This window comes from Mixophyes fleayi, chromosome 7, assembly GCF_038048845.1.
Source record: "Mixophyes fleayi isolate aMixFle1 chromosome 7, aMixFle1.hap1, whole genome shotgun sequence".
Classification (NCBI taxonomy): domain Eukaryota; kingdom Metazoa; phylum Chordata; class Amphibia; order Anura; family Limnodynastidae; genus Mixophyes; species Mixophyes fleayi.
This window is the reverse complement of record NC_134408.1, coordinates 78,242,601-78,255,561: the sequence shown is the minus strand read 5'-3', so window position 1 is coordinate 78,255,561 and position 12,961 is coordinate 78,242,601. Positions and strand designations below refer to the sequence as shown.

The following is a 12,961-nucleotide window of genomic DNA, read 5'->3' as shown; positions in this document are numbered from 1 at the left end:
TGCCTTTAAGAGAAGGTCGTCTAGATATGGGACTATCATGACTCCCCTTCGTCTCAGGACACTCGCCATGACGGCCATAATTTTGGTGAAAACTTGAGCAGCGGAAGCCAGACCGAAAGGGAGTACCCTGAATTGAAAATTGTCGGGTCCCACCGCAAACCTCAGAAGACGATGATGCTGGTCCCAAATGGGGACATGCAAATATGCATCTTTTATATCGATGCAAGCTAGAAACTCTCTCTCTTCCTTCCCTGCAATGACCGTCCGTAGAGAATCCATTTTATACCTCTGGACTACCACTTGCTTGTTTAAAAAACCTTAGGTTCAGTATAGGGCGAAACGTTCCATCCGGTTTCGGAACCAAGAAGAGATTGGAGTAGAACCCCTGACCCCTTCCCCGGCACCGGAACCACCACTCCCGCTCCCTGAAGCTTCGACACTGCATCAAGCAGGGCCTGACGTCTGAGGGGACAAGCGGGCACTGGTGAAGAAAGGAACCTTGTTGGCGGAGACTGGATTAAGTCCATGACATAACCCATTGACACCACTCCTAGAATGCAAGCGTCCGACGTGACTGACCTCCACTGGCGCTTGACGAGAAGGAGCCGTGCCCCCACCACGGGTACCCGCGTGGGGGCCAAGGAGTCATGCTGCAGGTTTTTCACTGGGACGCGACGTTCCCCGTCTGGGAGCGCCCCTACCTCTGCCACCACCCCCTCTAGAAATGGACGACTGACCCCTTGGTGGGCTGCCACGGCCCTGAGAGAGAAGGAGCGAAAGGAGCAAAAACGAGCTTGATGAGATCCCATGGGAAAAACATTACTCTTACCCCCTGTGGCTACCTTAATCACTTTCTCAAGCTCCGCCCCAAACATAGTGACTTCATCAAAAGGCAGGATTTCAAAGGACCTTATTGACTCAGCATCCGTCGTCCACGAACGTAACCATAGGGAACGTCGTGACGCAATAATAAGGTCGCCAATCCTGGCATTGACTGCTACTGCATCCATGGTTGTCTGTCCTACATAATCCGCCGTCTCCTGAATGTGTTCAGTGAGAACAAGGAGATCTGGCAGTGTAGCCTTACTCTAAATGGCCGAAACCAACTGCTCCGCCCACATCTGTACCGCCTTATTTGCCCATGCAATTGCCATAGTGGGTCTAAACAAGCTGCCGGAAGCAATGTATGCAGACCGGAGAGCATTGTCACATTTTTTGTCTGTAGGGTCTCAGAGATACTCTCTCCTGGATAGGTATGGCAGAGGAAGAGGACAACATGACGATCGGTCTATCCACCTTAGGGGACGCCTCCCATTTAATAGAATCCTCTGCCGGAAGAGGGTAAAGACTCTTAAATCTACCCGGCATAACGAACTGTTTTCCTGGATTTAACCAAGCGTCCGTCACTATCTGCACCATCTCTGATGACGGAGAAAAAGACAAAACCTGAGATTTAGTCCTTTTAAAAATGGAGAAACCTGAGGGAGACGAGGGTGCAGGGTCAGCGAAACCTAAGCTATGCCCAACACCAGACTCGACTCTCAATATTACCTACCGAGGTGGACATAACACTCAGTGAGTATTCCTCCTGAGTATCCAAGTCTAAATTCCCATCCTCATCGGATGGGATATCTGAGCCTGGGCTACGACCCTGGTTTACATCTAGTAAAACCCTTTTTGCTCTGTGGGAGACCGCAAGTAGGCGATCATCACTCTGAGTTAAAGAACTCTGTGAGGATGTGCCTGCACTTTCCACCTGGTCACCCCCCCCCCCCCCCCCCAGCTTCTATATGAGTGGAGTGCTGCTCTGCAGAGAGAGAGATACCCGAGAGTTTGCAACAGTATTCTGACGTACCTCTGCAGCCTGTAACATCACCGTAGTAAACTTTTCCATGGCAGAGGCAAAGGACCTAATCCAAGGCAGCTCTTCCATGGCTACCGGTGTCTGTGCTGGGGCGGGACACTCCTGAGATCCGGCCTCACAAGCAGCGCAAAGGGCACCCTCGTCATGCTGTCCTTTTGGGAGTTTTACTTTACATGTGGCACAAGTAAAATACATTGCAGACCCTCCAGAGGATCCCCTATCAGGGGTCTCTTTGCTAGACATAACTGGTTAAATACAGAATGAACTGATTATAACTAGACAGATAAATAATTATTGTCTCAACAGTTAATGTCAAAATACAGCAGTACACGATTTGTAGCCAGATCTATATACCCGGGTACAAATCTGCCCCAGAGTAACTTTAACCTCTCCCGCTAGGCAGAAGAATCTACTATGAATGTTTAAAATGTTTTTGTACACAAACAAACACAGAGTTAACAATACCAATCACAGAAGAGGTAAATGAGAGGATAGAAGCGACATGCAGCTGCTCGATATGAGGTGAAAATGGCGACTCCGCTGTGCAGGATCCTGAGAAGTGCGGAAAACGAAGGTCCTCCTCCAGGTACGCCCCTCATCAAAAAAATGTATGCTCCTCACTAAGTTACCAAGCAGCTCATCTAAACTATGGCTGTTGGTAACTGCTCCACAACACGCTCGTTACAGTGCCCAGGCTAGCGTGTGTTTTATGCCCTCCTCATGCAGCGCCGCTCTCTATAATAGAGCGGAGTGCTAATAGACCCCCGCTGCTCATTGTTAGGGGAGGTGGGGGTATGGAGGAGGGGGCTTGCCGGCTAGTCCGTCGACGGGGAGAGATGGATCCTAGATCTCCCACAGACGACCTATCTCCGTGGCCCGCTAAAAGAGGACTACCTCCATGGGCACCTAAAGCCCTAATGGCGTAACTGACATCTAACAGCTCGTTTCTAGGGTAGGAACTGCCGGCAAGACAGGGGCAAGGAAGACAGGGGCAAGGAAGACCAGGGCATCAGCCACTTCTTAACTTGCGCGGGGATCAGGATGAAGGAAGCCCAGGACTATTCACCCTCTCTGGGACTTAGGATCGATCCCCGCGAGGCACCCCTTTGAAGAAAGCTAAAATAAAAACGTGAAACCTATCACAAAACTAGGTATAGGCAGGAGCCTATACTAAACTGGCCAAACTCCTAAGGCACTAAAAAAAAAAAAAAAAGAATGAGGTATCTACTGGAGAGGAGGGGCATAGCAGAGGAGGGGAGTAAAAACCATAAAGTTTTAGTGCCTGAACTCCCACACCCACTACTATACCCCAATGTCTTGCAGTGTCCCCCAGCGGTAGGAGAGAGAAAATGGACATAACATTGAAACTGCGTAACTAGGCATCCAAAACTTAAATGTACGAGGAAGCTTACCTCCATGTCTTTGATCATTGCGGACCCAGTCATGCGACTGCAGCAGCAACCAGAATATGGTTTGTTGCTCAGGTAATCAATTTTCTTTAGTCCACCCGATCATATGATCGGAGTTAGAGCATATGATAGAACATTAGTTGTTGGTTGCTTAGCAACAGCTATCAATGAGTAAGTGTCATGGCACTTCATGCATAGTATTTGCAACCAGAATTTCTGAATACTGGTTTTATTTTCTGCAGCTAGGTATGTTGAAGCGATATTTTGTGATCATTGAATATCATTGGGGATGTCATTCGGATTATTGCTTTATGTAATAATGTCGTATTGATCACATGAGATTGTGAGTAATTGGGGGTGTGGTGTATGTTTGTTTGGCACCAGTATGCTTATTTAAATTTATTTAGTACAGACTTGCATTTGGCAGCCTTTAACAAAGGTGCTTGGGGGGCATCAAAACAGCCGTAGGACATTATACACACCATTGTGGGCAATTTGATATACACTATTGTTTAAACAGGAATATATATGTATATCTTCTACCTTTCTTCCCCCTTAAGGATTTGTACACATTTTGAATTCAACTTATTGGAATAGCTAAAAGACTATATATAGAAAAAATAATATATATTTGGGGGCTATTTGCTAAATGCATATAGGGATAGAATTAAGAAACAGGCATTTCCCCTCTATTTTTGCTTATTTAAATTCCTTAAAAAGGGTATGGATAAATGTGTGCATCTTAACAAAAACACCTCTACTACAGGAAATCCTGTGACGTACCCTACGTCATTAGCGAAGATTTACAGACATATATAACTAACTAGAAAAACATGCTTTTAGCTTACTGTTATCTGTATGAGAAGTACAGTGCAGAGAGCCATCAGAGGAGGTGGATATGTGTTCAATAGCAGCTCCCAAGCGTGGGAGAAATTCCCTCTTCTGTTCCAAGCTGTAAGACCACTGTACAAGCACAGACTCTACACCACCACTAAACAGCATGGTACCTACAAAAAAGAAAAGGGAATAGAAAACGCTCAATTGAAAAATATGAAATATTCGATTTTCAGTTCCTGCTCATAAATTTGCAAAAAGTACTCCATACTAATAATATACTGGTTAGTGGTAGCAGTATACTACTGTAATGAAATTATTTTCACTCGCAGTTGATTCAAAGAAAAATAAAAACAATGAACAAGTAAGTCATTTCTGTAGTATAAAGCTGGGTGCACACAGAAGAATTTTTCCCACCGACGTGCCATCTCAAACGATTATACCTACGACTGAAGGTCCGATCAGTCTGGCGATTCATGCATACACACTGACACGATTTACCGTCAGATCTGTGCTCTTCATCTGGTCCTCTAGTCCGGAGAATGACAGCACAATATTCATTCACTACTGTCACATTGTCACACTGATTAAAACCACCTTGTTATAGCTATTCACATGTCCTAACAAATTTTGTTAGCATCTGTGACTCTGAAACGAAATAATCTGTCTCAGAACGAACAAATGAATTATTCCTTCTACAACACTCTCTACATTTATTCACTCTGACATTCAGTTCTAACATCGGCTGAAAAGAGCCGACTCTGTAAACTCTATGGAGATTGTCAGCGTGAGTGCATACACACTACATGATCGTTAGGCGACTGATCGGAAAATATTAAACTGTACGACCAACCAAATGAAACAATGATCGGCACTTTGGGAGGACTTTAGATCATCGTTTTACTATACACACTCACACGATATCTGACCAAATTGGAGGAAGTCGGCTGATATGTCCAATTATTGGACGAAAATCTTGTAGTGTGTACCCAGCTTAAGACTCATACAGATTCACACTGTTAAGGATAAATGCTGACAAATTGTGTTTGTTTTTTAAACCATATACTGCACTCATGCTTGCCATGCAGCTGCTGTCCTGAAAAATACACAATAGATACACACCCTTGAAAATTATCAGGCACATAAATGTTGATAATTTTGGCTTTTTAATTTCCAGGTAAATTTTTCTGTCAATTTTGAGAAAGTAGCTTTGTTTTAGACTGAAGAATCAAGATTTTTAATTACCCATTTTCTGGTTGAATCTTTAAATCTAGTACTCAACAAAAAAGATTGGCAGTAAAAATATCTATTAAATGTAGCATAATGCTTTTAGGCTGGAAAGCATTTAAACACAACTTCAAACTAACCAATTTTAAGATATGCAATTTGAACATTGACGTCTACAGGAAGCCACACATTTTATGTAAACAGTCAGCAAAGAGAGGAACAGAGTGTACAGTGAGTAGGCACTGCTATCAAACTCAACATTAATAAGTAATATAAAACTATTGTAGTTACAAGTAGCAACTAAGAAAAAATGCGATTTTTATACTTGCGTAAAATCCGTTTCTCTTAATCCGTTGGGGGACACCGGGACCTTGGGGTATAGAGTAGGACAGGCGAATGCTGGCACTTTAACTTTCAGTTAACTAAAGCTCTGGCTCCACCCCCTCTATACCCCACCTCCTGCTAGAGGCCAGTCTATGTTTAACCAAGGCCGCAGAAAGGGAGATAGAGAGAACCAAAGAAAAGAGAATAATCTTAACACTTAAAACTTGCATCCCTAGAGGCAAACACATTAAATCTGTAAAACTTTGTTAAAGTGTGTGCAGAAGACCACGTGGCCCCTTTACACAATTGTTCACTGGAGGCACAATAGCGTGCCACCCAGGAAGCACTTACAGATCTTGTAGAATGCGCCCGTAGATTATGTGGGACAGGCTTCCCAGCCGCAATGTAAGCCTGGCGGATAACAGCCGTAATCCACCTAGCAATGGTGACCTTAGAAGCTGGCCAGCCTCTTTTGTGGGCATCATAAAGAATCAAAAGAAGATCCTCAGTTTTACGAAACTTCTGAGATCTTTTAACATAAATTTTGAAGGCACGAACATCAAGATAACGAATAGAGTTAGAGCCAGAATGACAATATCCTGCTTCAGATGAAACTTAGAGACAACCTTTGGAAGGAAGGAGGGCTTTGTTCGAAGAACTACCCTATCCTCATGAAAAACTAGCAGAGGCTTACAAGCCAAAGCCGCAAGCTCTGAAACTCTGCGTGCCGTTGAAATGGCTAAAACAAAAAACGTTTTCAAAGTAAGAAATTTGAAATCTACTGAATTCAAAAGCTCAAATGGAGGATGCTGTAAAGCCCTCGACACCAAATTCAAATCCCATGGCTGAACCGGAGGAATATAAGGAGGTTGAACATGGAGAGCACCCTGAATGAAAGTCTGCACATCAGGTATAACAGCAAGTTTTCTCTGAAAGAAAATTGAAAGAGCCGACACCTGACCCTTAAGAGAACTAAGACGCAAACCTGCATCCAAGCCGTCCTGCAACAACCTAAGTAACCTGGCCTGACGAAAAGAAGATGTAGGATACCCCTTCTTTTCGCACCAACCAATATATGTCCTCCAGACTCGATGATATATTTTGGCTGAAGCCGACTTTCGAGCACGAAGCATGGTCTGAACCACCTGACTCAAAAAACCCTTAGTTCTTAGGATCCTGGCTTCAACAGCCACGCCGTTAAAGCCAGACGATGCAAACCCTGATGACAAAAGGGACCCTGGGTTAGAAGATCTGGGCGAATCGGCAACCGCCACGACCAAACTCCTGCCATGAAGAGCACGTCAGTGTACCAAGCTCTGCGCGGCCAATCCGGCACTACTAGAAGCACTGGAACATCCTCTCTCCACCTTTTTCAGTACTCGAGGAAGCATTGCGATCGGAGGAAAATGGTACACTAAGCGGTACTTCCAAGGGACATAGCGTCTACCGCGACTACCCCGGGATCTCTCGCACAGGAACAGTAGCGGGCAACCTTCTGATTCAACCGTGATGCCATCATGCCGATATCCGGTTGACCCCATTTCATCACCAACTGTTGAAACACCTCCTGATGGAGAGACCATTCCCCTGGATGCAGAGTCTGCCTGCTTAGGAAGTCTGCTTCCCAATTTTCTATTCTGGGAATGAATACGGCCACAATTGCCGAAACGTGAGCTTCGGCCCACAGAAATATCCTGTGAGTCTCCCTCATGGCCAGAGGACTCCTGGTGCTGCCCTGATGATTGAGATATGCCACTGTTGTGACATTGTCTGATTGGATCTTTACTGGCTTTCCCTGCAGCAAATGTTGCACACTTTTTAGAACGTGAAACATTGCGCGCAGTTCCAAGACATTTATTGGAAGCTTGGACTCCTTCTGAGTCCAAAGCCCCTGAAACTGAGCCTGAAGACATGCAGCCCCCCCTGGCGTCTGTTGTAATTAGAATCCAATTCCAAATGGAGAACAAGCAGCCCTGGAGAGATTCTGCCTGTGTAGCCACCAGATCAGCGACTGGCGCGTCTACGGAGACAGGCGAAAAACCTCACTCGACAGATTGCGACAGAAGTTCCAACTGAAACTGCCGTGCATGGAACTGAGTAAACTGGATCGCTTCGAATGACGATACCATCTTGCCAAGAAGCCTCATCGCAAAATGAATGGAAGGCCTCCTTGCCATCAACAGGGATTTCACCATCCCCTGTAAGGCTAAAATCTTGTCCTGAGGAATACTGTCCTCGAGACCTACCTGCGGAACGAAAGGCCCGAAATCTAGACATCCTCTGCTTGGGAATACTGACCAGGAGGAAAGTGCTCTTACCTCCTGATGCCTGACTAATAAAGGAATCCAGCTGAGGACCAAACAGAACACCTCCTGAAAAGGAATTGGACTCCAGAGCCTTTTTGGACTCCACGTCAGCCTCCCAGGACCTTAACCAGAGAGTCCGACGTGCTGCCACTGCCAAGGCAGAAATGAGCGCTCCCATTGTCCCAGCTTCCATAGCAGCTTCACCTAAATAATCCGTTGCCCCCTGAATCTGTTCCACTAAAGGAATCAATTCAGAGGATGGCCTGCCAGCCAACAAACCCTCTGACAATTGTTCCGACTAGCGATCAACAGCTTTGTTAACCCATGCTGATGCTAAAGCAGGCCTCAAAGAAGCACCCGCTGCCACAAAAATGGACTTAAGGGTCTCAATCTTCCGGTCTGCACCATCCTTAAGAGTGGCCTGGTTAGGCAGAGGAATAGTAGTTACCTTTGCCAACCTCGCCACAGCTGCATCCACCTGAGGAAGCGTTTCCAACTTAGCGAGAAGCTCAGGGGAAAATGGATAACACGACTGCAGTCGCTTAGTCACCTGAAACTTCCTGTCTGGGGAAGTCCAAGATTTCAACAGAAACTCCTCCAAGTGGGGAGAGGCCAGAAAAACCACCTCCCTCTTTTTGCATCTTTCAAAAAGAGAGGATCCAGAAGCCTCAGGCACTTGGTCCTCAGGAATATCAAGTACCTGACGCACAGCCTGAATTAACTCTTCCACACTCTGACGATCTGCTGGAACCTCCACCAGAGAAGCAGCATCTATGTCAGAGCCCAGCAGTAACTCACCCTCTTCCAGGAAATCACAATCAGAATTATGTCCCAGAAAAGAGGCGGTCACCCGCCTCCGTTTACTTGAGGAAGGCGGTGTGACCGACTGAATCATCCTCTCCCAGGAGGAAGAGACCGCTACCAGACCCTGTACTGAGGATGCAAGACCCTGCACCCAGGCTGGTTCTACAGACTGCACTGGAGCAGCAACAGGCAAAGCCTGAACTAAGGAAGCAGAATAAGAAGATTCAGCAGCCTGAGACTGTACCTTCTGAGCAAGCAGTTCCACTGTATTAAATAGAGACTGAGCCCAAGCAGGCTCCTCAGTGTTTGAACAGACAGCAACTGTTTCACCCGGAGTAGTCGCCGTGGGCCGACAGGAAATGCACAGAGCCTGTGTTCCTGGCTGCCCAGACGGTAACTTAACATGACATACAGCACAGGTGAAACTTAGCATAGTAGCACCAGCCCTGTCACGTGTAGATTTTTCCCCTCTAAGACATGTTCAAAGATGAGATAAAACAGTACAGTGAAATACACACAAAACAGATAACAAGCAGCACACAAACTACAAGAGAAAGTAAGCCTGCAATACAGCCAAAAGCTCTTTAGTGTGTAAAAAATACAAAGACTAGACACACCACCCCCCAACCCTTTACCTTACAGTATACAGGACAGAAAAGCAGGAACTTTTGAAATGGCTGCCTATTTAGGGGTCTACACAGGAGGAGTGAAAGACTACCCCCACACCCCCCCCCCCCTCAGGGCCCAGCTCTTGACTAGCTAACATTTAAGACACACAAACAACTCAACCAATCCACAGCCTAGCAGGGTTTACTGAGACAGTGACCCTTTTCCCTGAGCTAAAAATAGAACACTTACCTCTACCTAATTAAACAAACTATTTTTAGGAAAAAATGGCCAGCTCAGGGAACCCACTGCGATTTCTAATGTCTCTCTCACAGCACTATGCTGAGAGTGTGTTTCACTTACCTGCTGCCAACCCTCCAGACGCAGTGTGTGCAGACAGCATGCTCTCTGTACTTGGAGGACAGACACCAGCTACCAACAACTGTGTCTGGCTCCAATGGAGGGTTAAATAATCGGCAGAGGGAGCAGGCAGACAAGGAGGACCTACACGGCACCTCCGCTCCACCCTAGCTGATACACTTTCTAGAAATTGGTCTCAGAGGCGCACCAACAGCTACATAGACAGACTTCAGAATAGTCTATCTTCCTATACATATTATCCTTACATTGTTAAATTGCAGAGACTAAATAAGATCTTCCTCTTAAACAGTGTATTATCAGTTTAAGAGGACACCTTGCTTTCTTGGATGATAGATCCTTAATCCATGAATGCCCTTCATTTAGGAATCTGAATTGGAACAGAGAAGAGAACAGAAATACTGAATGCTCGTCATACAGACAAACTGTCTGTGAGCTTGGTCAGCACCTTTTGGCAGACCAGGCTTTCCCTACCTTATGTTGTCCTCCCCTAAATGCAAAGTACTGCTTTCTTTGCACTCGAGACTTCTATTCAGAGAGCTTTGTGCTTTAGGCAAAGCAAACGGCGCCAGGCTAATAATCTTATTCTGATCTGGGCAGAATAAGACACCACCAGATAAAAGGCAAAGACTCCAGAGTTTCCTTGGACTTTGCTTTGGCCTTACCACCTTCGAGCCAGAGTGGCTTGTTGAAGCCATCGTAGCAAAAATGCTAGCCCCAATAAGAACGCCATCCAATGCCATATCCTCCAAATATTCAACACCTCCTGCATGTGCTTGTTGATCACCAATTTGGACATAGGCAATGCGGAGCGCAAACTCACTAGGCATTGTTGCTATATGGAATACACTGTAGGTTGATCCTCCCCATGTGTATTAGTTTCTACCTTAGGCTGAAGGTCAGCAACCTGCAGGTAAACTGATACTTCCAGCCCAGGTTCGTCCATTAACCAGAGTAAATAATCCAACTGAAGGGATGAGTTAAAGGAAACCAGGTTTCCTTTTCCTCTTAAATAGCATATTGTCAGACTCAGCTGGCTACTCACTGCCCTGGAATTAAAATATCTGTAGTACTGCGCACAATACATCATCCACCCCATACAGTTTCATATGGTCCTTATCAAGACATGAGAAATCCTTCATGCCAGACTCTTCCTCCCATGAAGAGGAATACTCAGTCAGACCCTTCCTGGAACGAAGTCCGAATTCTGACACTGCCAAGACCTTACGCCCCTGAAGAATTCTCGAGAATCCTAAGGAACTTTAACCTACCCCAGAGCTGACTTAATGTTTGCACTCAGACTCATCAAGTGACGTTGCAAAGGAAACGGATGACGACAGGCTGAGCACTCTCAGATGACTGGGGACTTTCGTTGAAATTTCAATGAAGGAAGTAGAGACATGGATCCCTTTAACTACACCTTGGAGAGACACAGCAAGCTGCATGAGCTCAGAAGTAGACTGATCCAGGGATTTTGGCACAGGCTGGTTCTGACATTAGTAGCAAAAACTACAGGCATAGACAACAGATTACCTTGCATGCTGTGCTCAACAAATCCGTCTCTTATTGTCCATTGGGCAACTTAGAGTACCCAACAGAAAATTTAACTAAATACAGACTCATGTAGAAAAGGGAAAAACTTGCCTGCAGGTGGAATACAAGAGGCACAAAGCGGGAGTTCTGAAATGCAAGTCTGCTTTGGTGGGCTTCAGTCAGTCCGTGATCTAAAGCCCATCACAGAGGAGATGCTATTCTACATAGGGTTACAGCATAGTCAGCAACCGCCACCTAAGATGGCCCTCAACTAGCGTGGAGCTGACAGCTCTGGGTGGCACTGCACTTCCTGTAGGGCTCTAGGCTTCTTAGGCTGACCCGAGACTAATCTACCTTACCCATCCCTATTGCCCCTACACTTACCTATTCGCCACTGCTCCGATGTAATGTCTGGTGCAACTGCACCTGAGAGTGTGGTGTTGGTGCAGGGACCATGGCAGTAGTGATGGGGATCACTCTGGAGTCCCAATTCGGAAGCAGGAGGCAGGAGGAAAAGGAGAGGGAATTGGGGGAGTTGACCGGGAACAGTGGCTCCTAAGCTTGCACTGGTTTTCATACAGCTCAACGAGGTGTGCTTCCAACAACAACAAAAAGCTTCAAAGCATGGAACATAGCATGGTGCTATAGGAAATGGAGGAGCATAAGCAGCTTACATGTATTTAAAGTGCCATGGTCCTAATGGAGGCTGTATATGCCCATAGTTCCAGTGAATTCAAATTGTATGAATGAGACTGTTTTTCCATATAATGCACCTTTGGACTTGTGAGTTTCCCATTGCTATTAAATTCTATACTGAAATGTAAACAAGCAAATTTTAAGTATTACAAAGCCTGAAGAGTATTATGGAAAATAAACAGCAGTTTAAGTTTCTACAGCAGTCATTTTTTTTGTAAATAGATTTATACAAACCTTGCACAGAGAAAGACAAATCAGCAACAGCATCATGATGCCAGTGTAGAGTAAAATAGGTGTATTCTTGTTTGCAGTTGAATTTTCTCCTGCAAATTAAATAACGGATGTATAGTTATTTCAAACATTTCACCTCCTTTGTTATAATGGACTACAAAAGTTGTGACAAAATTGCTGTAGTTGAGAAATTACTATGGCCCTTATCAGAAAGAACTTTTGACATGAATAGCAATCTTTAACTTATGACGCACTAAAAATTTATTTTTTAATTTCTAGGTAAATTTGCTTGCACCATCCTTATATATAACAACTATATATCCTTAAATATAACAACTGTTCCATCTTCTGAGTATGGTGGCAGACAACTTTTCATTTCCAATATTAACCGAAATCAGACTTTTCACCTCCATTATAGTGAAAATGCAAAATTAAATTTCCTGCAATAAAACACACATTTTTACACAGTTCCACTGATGGTTCGTGCAATGTTGAATATAAAACTATCTGGGTGGGCAATTCATATTCACATCTGTTTAAACAGCACAAACCTTCAGCTTCTCCCACAGCTCCTTCAGAGAAACAAATATTTTGCTCTTTACATAGCTGAAGTTTGTATTTTATTTTTTATTCTATTTTTTAAAAACAAGTTACATTTTTTGTGATATTTCAAAAAAACAAAAACAAAAAAAACAACCCTCAACATAAAGAGTAAGAGAGCGCTGCAGCCAGACTGTCACTGCACTGCT

General features: G+C 44.8%; 1 protein-coding gene across 2 annotated transcripts in view; it reads right to left on the bottom strand.

Moving 5' to 3' along the window:
* WDR75 (WD repeat domain 75) overlaps nucleotides 1-12,961 on the bottom strand; it is a 123,333-nt gene that overhangs the window by 78,365 nt on the left and 32,007 nt on the right. For both annotated transcript variants that reach the window (XM_075180016.1, XM_075180017.1), the window contains 2 exons: nucleotides 12,216-12,304; nucleotides 4,122-4,280 (listed from right to left, as the gene is read on the bottom strand). In XM_075180016.1, the coding sequence (XP_075036117.1) occupies nucleotides 4,122-4,280; nucleotides 12,216-12,304 (248 nt within the window). The remainder of the gene's footprint in view (nucleotides 1-4,121; nucleotides 4,281-12,215; nucleotides 12,305-12,961) is intronic.